This window comes from Rousettus aegyptiacus, unplaced genomic scaffold, assembly GCF_014176215.1.
Source record: "Rousettus aegyptiacus isolate mRouAeg1 unplaced genomic scaffold, mRouAeg1.p scaffold_m13_p_13, whole genome shotgun sequence".
Classification (NCBI taxonomy): Eukaryota; Metazoa; Chordata; class Mammalia; order Chiroptera; family Pteropodidae; genus Rousettus; species Rousettus aegyptiacus.
This window is the reverse complement of record NW_023416288.1, coordinates 55,655,847-55,671,334: the sequence shown is the minus strand read 5'-3', so window position 1 is coordinate 55,671,334 and position 15,488 is coordinate 55,655,847. Positions and strand designations below refer to the sequence as shown.

The 15,488-nt window shown below is 50.4% G+C and overlaps 1 protein-coding gene across 1 annotated transcript; it reads right to left on the bottom strand.

The window, feature by feature from the left end:
- Nucleotides 1-3,106: 3,106 nt before the first annotated feature.
- On the bottom strand, nucleotides 3,107-12,646 carry KLRG2 (killer cell lectin like receptor G2). Its single transcript, XM_016161857.2, has 5 exons — nucleotides 11,816-12,646; nucleotides 6,641-6,742; nucleotides 6,097-6,242; nucleotides 4,673-4,776; nucleotides 3,107-4,143 (listed from the first exon to the last, which is right to left on the bottom strand). Exons 1-5 carry the CDS (start codon nucleotides 12,615-12,617, stop codon nucleotides 4,026-4,028), a joined length of 1,272 nt encoding a protein of 423 aa, XP_016017343.2. The 5' UTR covers nucleotides 12,618-12,646; the 3' UTR covers nucleotides 3,107-4,025.
- Between the last annotated feature and the right edge of the window lie 2,842 nt (nucleotides 12,647-15,488).

Below are 15,488 nucleotides of genomic sequence, written 5' to 3'. Positions count from 1 at the left end.
ACTTTGGGGTAAACATTCTAAATTTTTAATAATCCTCAAGCCAGGGGAGCCACTCAGAATAGCCCTAAAATTTCAATCTTAATCATGTTTCTCATACACAATTTTTGGTACGTTCGTGTTATCTGGTGACTGCAGTAAAAGTGTAAGATTAGTCACGTGTTTGTAAAACCTGATCCTCTGGGGTGTCCTACTTGGAGTTGGCCTTCACTTTGCTTTGCTGCCACCAGGCATCTCCCCCAAAGCCGCCTTGCTTAGTTGCTTCAAGAGCATCAGCCGAAACTGAAGAAAAAACCCTCCATTTCTAAGGATGCTTGTTTTTTCAAGACTGACTGACCGCTCTGATAACCTTAAAATTGTTTGACTTTTCCAAGTTCTTGGTTTTTTTCCTCCAAGTTTCATTTTAAGTCTGTTTTCATAAACCATTTGATAATAGCTTTCAACATTAGCCCTTTGAACCAGAACCAAGCGTGCATTAACAATTTAAACACTTTTGTCATTCAGTGTGGTAATTTCTCATTTGATGTGGTACCTTTCAAAATGATAGTTTATATTAAAGTTTTTATAAGTGTTAACAGTTTAAAAATCAGTAATGCTTATAGGTTTTTCAACATTAAGAATCCAAGTAACTATTGCATAATTTTTAAAATATGAACATATCCAAGGTGGATATTCATCTGGTATGTACAGGTATGGCTCTCTCTAAATTGTTAAACCACTGAAACATGCTCCTTTGATCAGTAATTAGCTTCTTCCCTGAGCTATGTTAGTGCCTTCCCCTTACCCAAGACCATCCTCACTTGGCTAGGTTGGTGTCTGACACAGCCAAGAATCTTCAGAACCTTGGGCCACTGCAATATACTGACTTAAATATTTTGAAAAACATTCTTGTCTGATTTTCCTATGGAAAAAAGTAAAGCTGTTTACATCATGAGTTTAATATACCCTATTGCTATTCAGATTTTCCCAGGGTGTGAGTAAGGTAATAAAATATTGACCTCTATTTTTCTTTCTATCATCTCTTGCAATTTAAAAAAGTAATTCCAGTTTCAGGAGAATTAGGAAAGGCTGGGCAGGGCTGAGAGAACAGGGTTTTGATGGCAGAGGCTGGCTGCTAAGAACCAGGCAGGGGTGTACCGGCGGAGTGGTGCTGGGGCCAACCACAGGTGAGCAGGGCCTTGTGGGGTATTGGGGCCAGCAAGTGTGTCTGCATGTTTTCCAGGCACCAGCAGAAACCAGGATGTCATCGGTTCTGGGTCTACAAGCACATATGGCAATCAAACCAAACTAATGGCCAGCGTGGTAGAGTTTAGGCTGAAAGCAAGGCATTCAGACTCAGAACTGGGGTCTCAGTGAAGGATCCAGCAAGGAGATGAGGCCATAGGCTGATGCCAGCACCAGAATCTGCTCCAATACTGCTTTGAAAGAGTGGCTCTCAAGGTCCCCGCTGCAGTATACCACTATGTCTGAATACTGTTGGCTGCCTGAAACAGGCTCCGACTCAAATGGGCTTAAACATGGTTGAGTTCCATGTGACAGCTCCCTCCTGGGTCTTATGGACATGTAGAAAAACGATTCCATTTCCTGTTAGATCCAAGTAGAGAGCATGTGTGTGTTCATGTCCCTTTTTTTTTTTTTAACTCTTGAAAAGTGTCATAAGGTTGGGGATATCATAGATTTTCCATTTAAGTCAGCACTTTAAAAGTACTTTGTCCTGTAGGCATACAGGTGTTTTAGGTAGGGATTTTCTAAATACGGTCTCTGGATCATCTGCATCAGAATCACCCAGAAGGCTGATAGAAACCGAACTTGGGGGCCTGACTTGGGGACCTACTGCATTAGAATCTCAGGACTTGGAGTATGATGAGTTGCATGTGCTTAACAGGTGACTGTTGAACAGACTGGATGTTGAGAGCTGCCCCTCAGAGGCTGCTGTGAGCTGCTTGCTGGGCCCGCCTGTGTCAGAGGCAGGGCTCCAGAGCGCCAGGGAACAAGCCAGTGCTGGTGGCAGCATTACTAGATGTTGGTTCCAAAGAGTGGCAGTTGGCAGTGCCTGGTGGGAAAAGAGACTAGAGAAATTACTCAGAGGGATTCCATGCAGACCAACCTGCTGTGTAACTTTTCCAGCTTCTGTTTTGTAGAAAGAGAAAGACATGCTCTGAAGGCGAGGCCGAAACTTAACGTGAATGTACCTCAGTGAAACAAACAATTACACTCTGGAAGAAAATGCAGGCGAAGGAATAATTTGTGAAGCTGCTAGTTCTCAAGCCAGGCTGCACATCAGAATCCTGTGGACCCTTTAAAAAAAGTGTTTTGTTTTTTTTTTAATTAAAGCAGTACATGAATATGGGTTTATATATATATATGAATGTGGTTTTAAGTCAGTAGTAAAGGATGTAATGTTTTAAAAATTCAGTCTCCTGCCCCCCCTTGCTCCCTTTAACCTCATTCCTGTTCTTTGGGGACAGGCATTTTAGTTTTTAATCTTAAGTGTAACAGCTTGGTGAATTTTTGCATATCTATGCCTAGCTCTACCCAAATCAAATTCTAGGCCATTTCCAGCACCTAGAATGTTCCCTGGTGTGTCCGTTTCCAGTCATTACTCTTTCACTAAGATAGCCACTATTCTGACTTCTGTCACCACCAATTAGCTTTAAGGCAAACGTTTTATATTTGCTGTTTCCTCTAGTATTTGTCTCCATATTTCTAAACAATAACCTTACCCAGCTACTACTTGGTTTGCCAACTCTGGGTAGTAACTAGCTGTAGTGTCCTAGTGTGGTAGATAGAAGTTCACTTTCTTATTCCCCTACCTCACCAAGTGAAGCTAAATAACTTTCAGATTTCCAGGCCACGGCACCACACCCTGGGCACCGCCACAGGTGATTTTCAGTGTCATCTGGGTCCAGGGAGCCCCAGGCCTGTGGTACTTGGCCTCGAAGCCGGGAGGAGCTAAAGGGCTTCTGCTCTGAAACCAGCCTGATGGCACTGAGCACAGGACGTCTGCTGAGGAGGGCTTTGAAGTGGGTTAAAGCACCATGTTATCAAGCTCAGGGGTTAATTTGGAGCTGCAGTAAGAAGGAAGCCACAAGAAAGACCAAAGTGTTTCCACGATTTTTATTGCTTGTCAAGCGCATCCTTCTCCCAGGCGCCCGTACATTCTGTACGAGGTAACTGGTTTTAAATGGACTGATAGAGATTTCTCTAAGATTGGGATACGTGGTCTGACTTCGAAGAGGAAAGTGTCCTGTTGAATGCTTGGCACCAAGACACAGGTACAGTCCCCTGTTGTAGGTCTGTACAGGCTGGGGAGACTAAACAAACCCTTCCAGGGCCTCTAGCCCCTCACTGTGGGTGGACGAGCTGTCTCGGGCACCCCCACATTTCTTCAGGTTCCTCTCTCTCCTGGACCCCATGCTTTGCAGCAGCTCGTACCTACCAAGTGCAGGGAGGGCGGGTATGCTTCCTTGGCTCCTCCTTCCTAGGCGGCCCTACCCTCTGCATTGTCCCAGCCTTGGCCATCAATGCAGAACCTCCCTCCTCCTCTTCCTCACTCGCTGTGACACTGGTAGTCAGCCATGTTGGCCATGTGTCCAGCTGCCCAGAAATGGCATGCACAGCGGTGGTGTCCCTGCTACCAGACTCCACTGGCACACAACAATGGGAGACTCATTTCATGGGCTCAGTGAGAACCAGGCTGGGCTCAGTGGAGATCGCTAATCCTTTCTGTTCTTCTAGGACCAGAAGTGTGTGCGTGTGAGGGACCAGGAAATGCCCATTTTAATGGGGGAGAGACCAAGGCTCAGAAATGCTAAAAAAAAAAAAAAAAAAAAAAAAACCTCCCAAGGTCACAAAACAAATCTGCTTTAGCAGCTGGAGACTAGAGACTGTAATGGGCACTTGGCCCCAGGCCACAGAAAGCCTCCCAGCTGCCAGGCTGGCTCAGGCAGGGGGACATGAAGCGTCCAGGGTTGGACCTCCCTAGGGGCTGCAGGCCTCCAACAGGCTCGAGGTGGGTGCAACCCAAGTCAGTCTTTCCCCTTGGCGCAGACCCAGGGTCTTGAGGAGGCGCAGTCCAAAGCCACAAGCTTGCCTCCCTCCAGACCCCCGCACTGGAGAGCCGGCTGGTCCTTTTCCTCTGGGAGTCTGGCGAAGGGTGAGAGGAAAGGGGGTGTGGGGTGAAGGGGCTTCCTGGTGTCATGGCCCTCCAGCCCGCTGGCCTGGGTACCGTTTGAATCACCGCACGGGGTGCTGGTCTAGTAAGCACCCCGGGGCGGGGGTGGGGGTGTCGTGAGACTGCTCCCGGCTCATCGGCTGTGAGGTGCTGAGTGAGCCACCAAGCCTGAGTGGCGCAGCCCTTATCTGTAGAACAAGGTGACAGCCCTGCTTGGGCGAATGTGCTGGAGGTCCCAAACAAGGGGTGGGGTGATGGGGACTAAACAAAACCAGGCCCTGAGCGTGGGTTTGGGGTCAGCCTCCCAAGGGGCACCTCAGGCCAGGGGTGGAGCATGGGGACTGAATTTGGGGAGGGTCTAGAATAGCCACGGGGAGCGGAGGGGAAGGACTTTAGCCCCTCTTTGGTGCCTGCTGTGATGTCGCTTTGGTCACCCTGGGGAGCCCATGCTAGTGCGTTGGGGACAGAGGGCGCCCTCCACCCAGGCCCACAGTCACTCACAGTTGGGGCTGCAGGGGGGTCCCATCAATCCATTGCCAGCCATGGGGGCCTCGCCGGGCCCCCACCCAGGAGGACTTGGTGACTGGGTATCTTCTGAGGAAGTTCTGAGAGAGAAAAGCAGCTGGTTACTCCTCTGGACGTTGGCATGGCTCACCTCGGGCTTCTGCCAAGTTCCCAGCCTGCCAGGCTGAAGAAGCAACCCAGCTCGACTCGACTCCCCCAAAACGCCAGGAATCAGAGTCGTATTGGATGTTTGCCGGTTACCAGGCATTGCACTCAGGACTGGGGACCTGAAATGGGGGTGATCCCACCTCGGCCCTCCAGAGGAGAGGACATGAATGCCAGTCCCCACCAAGCAATGCATATTCATACTGAGTGGACAGAGAAACAGGTGCTGAGAGGTGCTGGGAAAGGCATGAGCAGAGCTGGGAAGCTACAGAAGGACATTGAGGTCACAGCAAACAGCCTAACTGGGCAGGAGGCGAGTGGATTAGGCTGCACTGGCATCTAATCCACAGTCAAAGGCAAGAACATAAATTACGTTGTATCAGCTTAGCAGAGTACTATTAAGGTCATTAAAAGAATAAAAGTATGAAGATCATGGAGCAACAAGAAAGGCTGTATGTAGTACGTGAGGGGTGACAGTTAAGTGAAAAAGCTGAATCAGAGTTGTGGCTTGATTATAATAATGAAAAAATGTGGACGCAGACACAAGGAACAGGAACCAAAACAAGTATGTTAGAGAGCTGTTAGGATCATTCCTTTTAACTACTGGTCTTTGAGGCTGTGTTATTCTGAATAATGAAGTAAAGCAAAATGCTGTATTTAAAGATTTTCAACTTGTTTTTGAATTGCATTTCAATTGTATTTAAAAGATCTCTCAACAGTGTCACTCCTGGTGCAGAACTTGGCGGGTGGGGACAGGGAGGCTGACCTTGACCCACCCACACCCGTCCAGACTCATGGGGCACATACTCGATGCTGCATACAGAACGGGAGTGGTACCTCTGTTCCTCTCGCTCCAATGCGTGATTCCACTTTGGGGAGTAAAATCCAAGAACATAAAGGGTTTGAGAAGACGATTTTACCCAGAGGTAATACAGTGCCGTGTGTAAAGAGAGACTGGAGACCACCCAAGTAAACGGTCAGCAATTGGGAAATAACTAGGCAAATGATGGGATATAGACGGAAAATTCCAGTGCTGTTAAAGGGGGCAGCCTTGCTCCAGCTGCCCCAGCTCCACATCGGCTCCCTAGAATGAGTAAACTGAAGACCTGGGCAACCTGCAGTCCGGTCCCCCTGCATGTCACTTTATTTCTCCAGGCCTTGGTGACTTTTTCTGTAATGTAGAGTTGGACTAGATCTTTGCCAATTCCTTCCAGGGCTAGCCGTCCGCACCCCTCCCTAGCCCAACCCCTCCTCACCTGGGTGTGGCTCAGCAGGGGGAGGGTAGCGTGGTGGGCCAAGCAGAAAGCCTGGCTGGCCTCCCAGGCCTGGGCCTCAGCGGAGAGGTAATAGCAGTGCTCCCCGGACCACAGCCAGCCCTGCGGGCATGGCCGGCACGTGGCTCCTGCAAGGGGACACAGACCACAGTAAGTCGGGGGTGGACCGTCAACAGTACATACGTTAAAAAGTCAGAACTTGGCCATTGCCTTGACTGAGGGGCAAATCTGGAGGTATGGAACTGGTGAGCCTTTGGGTGGCAAGCAGGGTGGGCAGGGCCCCTGGAAGGCTGTCCAATCCGTGCTGCAGACAAAGCCCCCAGGGGGCTGACACCCAATTGCTCATCAGGGCGCAGGCTGTATCCAACAGGAGGAAGAAGCCTTTTCCTTATCTTTGCTCAGCAGGCCGCATGTCTTCATGCCCAGTGGGGATGTCTCCTAATTCTCACACATGTCCTGTGAGGTCTAGACACCCTGGTGGTGGGGTCTGGCAGGGAGGGGATGGGATGGGGAGGAGGCACCATACCTGTTCTAGAGGCCAAGGCAACAATGGCGACCGTAGACACCGCCAGGAGCGCGGCCATGACTACCAGCGCCCAGCGCAGGGACTTCATGTACATAGGCAGCCCTGGGGGGGAGGAGGAACCAGAAGACATGTTAGAAGGAGACCGTGCCAACCACACTCACCGACTTACACAACTGCATCATGCTGAGAAGCTACCCACTCGGCCCAGACACCAGGAAAAATATGGGTGAGAACCTCCTATTTGGGAGAAAAAATGCCAGAAGATGTTCCGTTTCTTGAATAACTGAAAGACTTAAGGTTCTATTCAAGAAAGAATAAATAATTGGCTAACAAGCATTTATTGAGCACCTAGCGGGCCCTCGACTTAGGGTGCAAATACACAGAGAACAGGGCAAGGCCTCTGCCCTCAAGGAGCTAACAGACTAGGCAAAGGTCCCAGGAGATAAGACGACACACGAGGGAGAACTGAGGGGCAGAGCTGCAGTTCAACAGACCTGGATTCAAGTCCTGACTGAGGCATTCTCGTGTTTTCCCATTTCGACACTGAAATCACCCGCCTCCTCTCCCTCTCCAGGTGCAGGGGGCCACTGAGGGAGCACAGTGCCAAGAGCACTTTGCAGGCTGTGGAACACTAGAAGGGTGTGAGCTGTCGGCAGCTCGCAGCCCCCAGAGGACCAGGCGGCTGGAATGAGGTGGCAGGGGGCAAAGGAACTCTGGAGACAGGATGGCATCCAGGCGGCAGGAACAGCGCATGCAAAGGCTCAGACGGCAGACACACTCGAGGGCCACAGCCTGCCCTGCTGATGGTGTAACACCAGGGAGGCCAGAGGAAAAACTTGGAGACTCAAACACAGTGAACGCTTAATGGCAGCCACCAACAGTTATAAGCAGCTTCCAACCCGGAAACACACCTGTCGAAGTAACTGAGCACTCCTGAATTGTGAAATCAATCAGAAGACAAAGAGACCCTTTCCCTCCCAGACGCCTTGCTGCATGCAAGGTGCCCAGAACCCACCCAGGTCTCAGGGATGAGGGTCAGGAGTGCCACATCGTCGGTGTGAGGGTCCTAAAAACTCAGTCATCGTATGTGTCAAAGCCTGAAACAGCAGAGGTCATTCTCCAGCAAATAGTTTATTATTTTGAAAAACTAATTCCATTGAAAAAAATCACATGGATGTATTAGTATATACCCGCATTAGCAATATCGGTATTAGTAATATAAATACATACACATGTATGGTATGCACATAAAGAAAGACAGAACACATTTCCAAGCTTTAATTCATTTTCGATCATAATTCAACTTTAAAAGCATAAGCACTATGAAATACCCTTTTTCCTTTTGCATTAGAGAAAACGCTTCAAAGACCATGAAGGGAAGTATGTTACATTGATACATGAAAAGTCAATATACCATCTGTGACCTTTCGAAGCTTTTTAAAAAAGTACATAATCTGCTTCTTTGGGATTTAACCCAAATTTTCATCAACCGATAAGTGGATAAACAAAATGTGGTATATCCATACAATGGAATATTATTCGGCCATAAAAAGGAATGGTGTGCTGGTACACACATACGACATGGATGAGCCTTGAAAACACTGTGCTAAGTCAAAGAAGCCAGACACAAAAGGACTTGTATTATGTGAGTCCATTTTTATGAAATATCCATCCGGACTAGGCAAATCCATTGAACCAGAAAGTGGCTGCCTGGTATTTGGAGCTTGAAGTTGGGGGGTGATAGCTAAAAAGTACAGCACTTCTTTCTGGAGTGATAAAAATATTCTAAAACTGTGGTGATTTAAATGGGTAAATTGTGTGGCACGTGAATTATATAGCTCAATGAAGCTGTTAGCCAAAAAAGGGGATTTGAAAATGCTAAGAATAAAAGACACATAAATTAAGAGTCTTAAAAAAACAAAAGCAGAACTAATAAAAAGCGTGGGGAATAAAAGGAAAATAAATCCACCAATCACTTTGGTAAATATAACTATTGTAATTGAATACTAAATTCAGCTTTGACCTTTAAAAAAACAAAGCAGTTAAGAAACACAGTAAGTTACAATAGTCTTCACACACCTTATTCCACACTCAAGGGGATGCAATGCTGACCTTGGAAACACCTCCCCCCAGAGCCATCTGATCAGTACTTTGAGAGGGTTAGGGCCATTATTTAGTAATTACCTTCAAAGCACTCATGTGCCAGGTGGAGTTTCAGTGAAACTCCCTTTCCATGCCCCCAGGGGTTCAGAGCCCAGGATCTTTACAAAGAAGGAACAATAACTTCTGTGAGGCATGCCACCATAGGCTGCACAAAGGCCAGTGCCATTGGGAACATTGAATAGGGACACGTAATCCAGCCTGGCGGACCAGAGATGACTCTAACCCACACCTAAAGGAGAAATATTCTCTCTGGGGATCTGGCTTTCCCCCCAGTTCTGGCTCTCTGCAAACAGACTTCTCCCCTGGGCTAAGTGCTGCCACTGAGAAGGTTCTCAGTCTTTGATGCCTCTACTGACACCTGGACAGTGCCTCTAGGACCCTTGCCCAACTAAGTAGGGGAAGAGACCAAGCAGTGATGTCCTCATCCTCTCCAGGTGGCTTCTCTGCCAGGTTCATGAGGAAGGGACCGTGAAGCAGCTGGGTTGGGGCATTACCACGTGGGGGTGGGCAAAGCGCGGAGCCTGTGCCTTGGTTTGCCCTGTTGAGGTAACCAGCTTGATCCCAAGTGGTAAGGGCCAACTCAGGCAGACACGACTCTGCAGAGCTCCTCGCCCAAGCAGCAGCCCAAGCAGGCCGGCACCGGGAGCCCCACGGTTCTTGAATCCCACATGTCACAGAGAGCAGGCCCAAAGCGCCCAGCGTCAGCACGCACCCTGCAGTAGGTTCTGCCTGGCATCTCTGCCTCCCACCTGCTCTTCACACCCCTGGTTTCCTGCCCCACCCGCCAGTCCCGTTTCAATGTGGCAGCACTCCCTACCCGTCCGTCCTGAACCCGCCTCTCCCCTGACACCTCCACAAACGTTTGACTCGGCTGACCACACTCTTCTAGAAACTCCTTTGTCTGCTTCCATGCATCCTGAGCGTCTTCCTACCCTGTGTTTTATGTCCCAGTCTGTGGCTGGCTCCTCTTCCTTTAAGTGACTTTTCTACCTGGAACTCCCTAAAGTGCCTTCTTATTTATGTCTCCCACGCCTCTTCCCCCATTCCCCATTTTGGATGGAGAACTCAGTTCATCATCATACAGCTACCCTCCCGGCACGGTAGGCACCCATCCCCGCCCCTCCCTTAGCACGCCTTTATCGGCTGAGGCCCGGCTTCCTAAACTCGACCTCCTGAACCCTCCCTCTCACCTCTGCCATAGATCAAGCCTTCATCACCTCCTGTTGAACTACCGCTGTCACCTCCTAACTGGTCCCTTTCCATCTCATGCCTGCCCCATTCTTCCTCCTCAGCGCCCTCAGAGCTCACTTTCTAGAACACAAAGCCAACCATGTCACATCCCCACTAGCTCCTCACTTCCTTATCACAGACTCTTTTATTATTGACCTGATGAAAACCTACAGACTCATTGCGATGGGCAGAACGACGTCCCCTTAAAGGTGTCTGTGTCGTGCGATGTCCACCTTAGGTTACACAGCACAGGGAAACTAAGGTGGCAGATAGAATTCCAGTTGCTTATCCGTTGACCTCGAGGTGAGGAGATTATCCAGGTTTCTCTGGGTGGGTCCAGTGTAATCACTAGGGTCCTTAGAAAAGGAAGAGGGCGGCAGAAGAACGAGAGCTTCAGAGAGACAGCAGTAGGAGAAGGATTCCACCTGACGTTGCCGCTTTGATTATAGACGGGGGCTGTGAGCTAAGGAAGGAACGTGGTGGCCTCTAGGAGATAGAAAAGGCGAGGAAACGGAACTTCCTGGCACCCCCAAGAAAAAAACACCGGGCTGCTGACAACTGGACTTTGGGCCACTGAGCCCACATCGCATTCCTGACCTACATTAGTGTGAGAGAATACATCTGTGTCGTTTTAGGCCATTGAGTTTGTGGCGATTTGTTACAGCAGCAATAGAACACTCACACACCGTCATGAAGAAAATGTGCTCACATCAAACTCTGCAAAAGTTCCTGAGTGATCTGATTCCCTCAGCTCTATCCACGTCTAAGAACCACTGGCACAGAGGCCTCTGGATTTGGGGCCCGTCTAGCTCGCCTGTCCTTCCTCTCCTAGCAGGCAGCTAACCTGCACTGGCCTCTGTTCCTAGGGCTCCCCAGCTAGAAGGGGCCCCTATGAACACCCCTAGCTTCTCCTTACCTTTCAAGGCTTAGCTCCAGGAAGCTTTCCCATGCTCCCAAGTTCACCAACCACTCCCTCCTGGTTCTTTGTTCAGGATTGTTTAGTTGTTTATACCTTTTTCAGGCTCTTTCTGCTTCCTTGCCTACCCTTCCCCCACCAAGAAAAATCCACAATCCTCGCAGTCTGGCCGCGAGGTCCCCGCGCTGAAGCTCCTGAACGGATGAGTGTTTGGGGCCAAATAGTCCGCAGTACACGCGGTGGAGAGAAAGAGGCAGCCTGAACCTGTGAGAGGTTGGGCTACCTAGAGTGGCGGGTCCCTGCTGGCCCGAAGCCAAGAGTCCGGAGACCTGTGTTCCCTCACCGGCTGCCATCCCCGTCAGGTAACCCTAAAAAGACTTTCTTCCCCTCGCCTGGAATTCCTTCCACCTCTCCTTATCAAAAATGCCGCCCACACGAAGAAGGAATGTGAAAAAGTCCCGGGAAGAGGGCAGAATAGTGGTTTTATTCCTTTAACGTAAAAAATAAAATAAAATAAATAAAATAAATAAATAAATAAATAAATAAAATAAAAATAAAACAAAAATAAATAAATAAATAAAAATGAAATAAAAATAAATAAATAATAAATAAATAAAATAAAAATAAATAAAAACAAACAAATAAATAATAAATAAAATAAAAAATAAATAAAAGAAAAGAAATTGAATTATAATGACATAAACCGCAATGTTATATTGGTTCCAAGCCAGAGAGAGCTCTCGTTGGGTCGAGCATTGGGATGATCCCCTAGGCCCCCCGCTGCAGTGGCCCAGCGCTGGGTGGCTGCTGGGTGGGGTGGGGGGACCTCAGGCTGCGGGGACCCCGCCCCGGCAGCGCGTGCTCACCTATGAGCGCCACCACCCGGTGCAGCTTCTTGTCGCCGTCCTCCTGCGCGCGGCGCAGCAGCGCGTCGTCCTCCTCCAGCTCCCGCTCCTGGCAGCCGCAGCGGCACGTGGGGGCGCCCCGGGACGCCGCGCCCCCCTGGGCGGGGCTGGCCCGGCCCTCGGCGTCCACACCGCCGCGCTCCTCCCGGACTGCGGCCGCCTGCGCGCCGCTGCCCCACGTGCTGCCCGAGGACGAGTTGCGCGGCGGAAGCGGGGACGCGGGGGCGGCGTGGCGGGAGAAGGCGGGGGACTCGGGCACCGGCACGGTGATGAAGCGCGCGGAGGGCGCGGGCGAGGGCGCTCGGCTGCTGCCGGCCGCACCCACGGGCTTCACACGCACGTCCACCTGCAGTTCCACGGGCGCCCAGGCGCTGGGGGCGGGCTCGCCCGGCGCGGCCCATGGCACCAGCTCCGACCCCGGCGTCCCGCCGTCCCGCGGCTGCTCGGCTGCGGCGGCGCCGGGCGACGGCGGCTCCGGGCCGGTAGACGCCTGGCGGCGGAAGGCGCCATAGCCCAGGCTGAGTGGCGCCACCCGCAGGCGCGCGGGGCGAGGCGAGGGCAGCTGCCTCTCGCCAGAGAGGTCCTGGCCCGAGGCCATCGCCCCCTGTACAGCCGGAGCCGGGCTGCTCTTGGGACTCTCAGGTCGTCGCGGCTCCGCGGGCACCTGCGGCTGCTCCGGCTCCGGGACCTGCTTTTCCACAGGCTCCATTGGGAACTCGGGTGCGGCTTCGTCTCCTCCGGGTGCCACCCGGGCGCTTTCCATCCCGGGAGCTGAGCAAGCGGGAGGCGCAGAGTGGAGCTCACCTGGGTCCAGTTAGCGAGTCAGTTTCGCCTCCAGCGTCAGGATTGGCAATTGTCAAGCCACGCCCCTCTCCGTCATGCCCCACCCATCCAACCTGTCGGTCACGCCCCTTCGGGCCACCAGCCCCGCTTTCTCAGGGCACCGGAGAAAAAGAGGGACAGAAGGGCCTGGAAGAGTGGGTTACCCGAAAAGGCTGAGCTGGGAGCAGACGCGTAAAGGAGAACCCAGAGCATGGCCAGACTTTTTCCTCTTCTTTGTCCCCGGTCCCACCCGTTTCCCCCCTCCCCCTCCCACCTCCCAGCTCTCTGCCATTGTGCTGATTTGGAAAGTTACTGCTCGGGTAGAGAGCGCTTGGCCAAGTCTTGTAGAGATCCTGGTATGTCAGAAAAATCCGCAGGTCCTAACGAAATGGGGAGGCCTGCGTAAAAGTAGGATAGCTGGTTGTTCCTTCAATGTAGAGAGGCACCACACCTGAGATGACTCGCCCGCGGCAGATGTCCCAGGGACAGCTACTCCGGAGGTGTGACTCCTACTAACCTAACTCATTAGACTGAGGAATGAATAAGCCTAAAAATATGTCTCTTCGTGGGGACAGGGGCCTGGTCCGCCCCACCAGCCCGTTGAGGAGTAAAGTGTTCCCAACGCTGGCTGATGATCTGAATGCCATTAAAACAAATACGGATTCCTGGCTGGGCTCCATCCAGACCTACTGAATCTCATAAGAGGATGAGGCCAATGGTCTTTTTATCAAGTGCCCCAAGGTAGGATTAGCAGGTAAAATACAGGCCAATCAGTAAAATCTGACTTTCAGATAAACAAGAGATAGCTTTTTTTTTGTATAAGTATGTTCTGAGTGTTGTATGAGATATAGTTATATTTCAAAATTGTTTAATATCTAAAATGTAACCGGCCTCCTATATTTTTATTTGCTAAAACTGGCAACCCTCCTCCAGGGACCTCTGCTGGAGAGGAGTGGAAAGGCAAGGAACGGTTCTCCACAGGCCTCAGAAAGAACCAACCCTGCCAACACCTCGATCTTGGACTTCCAGCTTCCAGAACGGTGAGAAAATATATTTCTGTCCCGTAAGCCATTCGGTTTGTGATACTTTGTTACAGGAGTCCTAATAAACCCATACAAGTCTCCTGTTCAGCTGGCTGCCTGCTTTGGGGATGGCTCTCCAGGCTCAGGTGGTCTCTACGCCCCCAACCATTCACCATCTCTGACTCAGCTGGGTCAATCAGATTCTCCCGGCAGGAATTTGGCACTCGATCTGAGAGATGCAGGGCTAGAAGTTGTCACACCTCACAATAGGGCAGCTCTTTAGAGAGAAGACCCACAAACTCTTCCTCGGACCCCTGGAGTCTCTCTGGTTATGGCTCTTCCTAAATCTTGTTTGTTCGATTCTGTGGATTTCAGGGAACCCAGGAGTAGGCTGCGCCTACCTCCCTGTCTTTGCCTTAAATTAGCATAGCGTTTACCACTCTGATTGCAAGTGGCAAAAACCCGAAGTCCAACCACAGGCTGCCTCAGGCTCCCTGGGGCTCTCTCAGGATGCACACCAGTCTCTGGAGCAGTCTCCGCTGTTTCTTCCATGGCGGAGACACAGTGGCTCTAGCATCAGAAGGCCATATAACTGCTCTGGTGGGAGACCCCAAGACAGGCGAATTACTGAAATTCCTGGCTAGCCGAAAAGAACAAGTATCTACTGTGGTCCTTCCTTCCATCCTTCTCTCAGGTTAGAATCCCTTTTTTCTCCTAATACCCGCTTGCAATACAAAATTTAGACATCACAGAAATACATACTGTAGGAAATGAAAGTCCCCAGTATTACACAGCCCAGAGAGATTTCTGTTATTAACTAAACAAAATTGGTATGATATGTACATATTTTTTAGTTCCAAAACTTCCCTCCTTATTAAATGTATCCTATACCTAATTTATTTAAGCAGTCTCCTGCCGGGAGGACATTTAAATTATTTCCATTTGGGTGACGGTGTTACTGCAATGCCGTAAATGCCACAGTTATAATTCAATGACCGTCGTTGCTCACTGTTTTTTTTTAAAAAAATCACATCTCTGATGCTATCTTCAGAATAGATTCATTAAAATGGAACTGCTGAGCCAAGGATGCTCACAGTTTCGCCACTGATGGACAATGCCACAGAACTATCCAGTGCTTCGGCATGTCTCTCCTGCAAATACAGGTATTCTACCTACATACAATACCTTTCAGAGATGGTATTTAAATTTCTCCTTTTTTTTTTTTTCAAGGCAGGATCCAATCAAGTCTCGTACATTGCCTTCAGCTGTTGTATCTATTTATTCTTCATAATAACTCTGTGAGGGAGGCACTAAAACGCCTACTTTACAGGTGAGGAAAGCGAGAGGGACATGAAGGGACCTGTCCTCCGAGGGGAGAGGCCAAGGTGCCGTCATGTGTCTCTGACTCCCAAACACGTCTTTTCTCCCCTTCCCTGCATCTGGCTCCCCTTGGCCTCTTGGTTCCCCGGAGGTTTTACTCCCAGTCTCTGGCTGCTCTGGCCCATGTTAGTCACGGGCCAAGGCGGAGGCTTCGACCCAGATACTCCGCAGATGAGGCTTCACTTTCAAGTTCCTCTAGCCGCAGCCCCGCCCCTCACCCTTATCTCTGCTGCTCTCTGAGTCCTTAGCCATCCCCTGGGAGTGACGGGGACATCCCGTTTCTGCCTCACTTATTTAGTGGGGGATCCATTTGCAGGTAGGGGACAGACAAACATGGCTCCTGTAGAGGAACAAACGGTGGCTTTCGGTCAGGGGTGTAGTCCCTGCAACAGGGACTGAGAAAACATTCC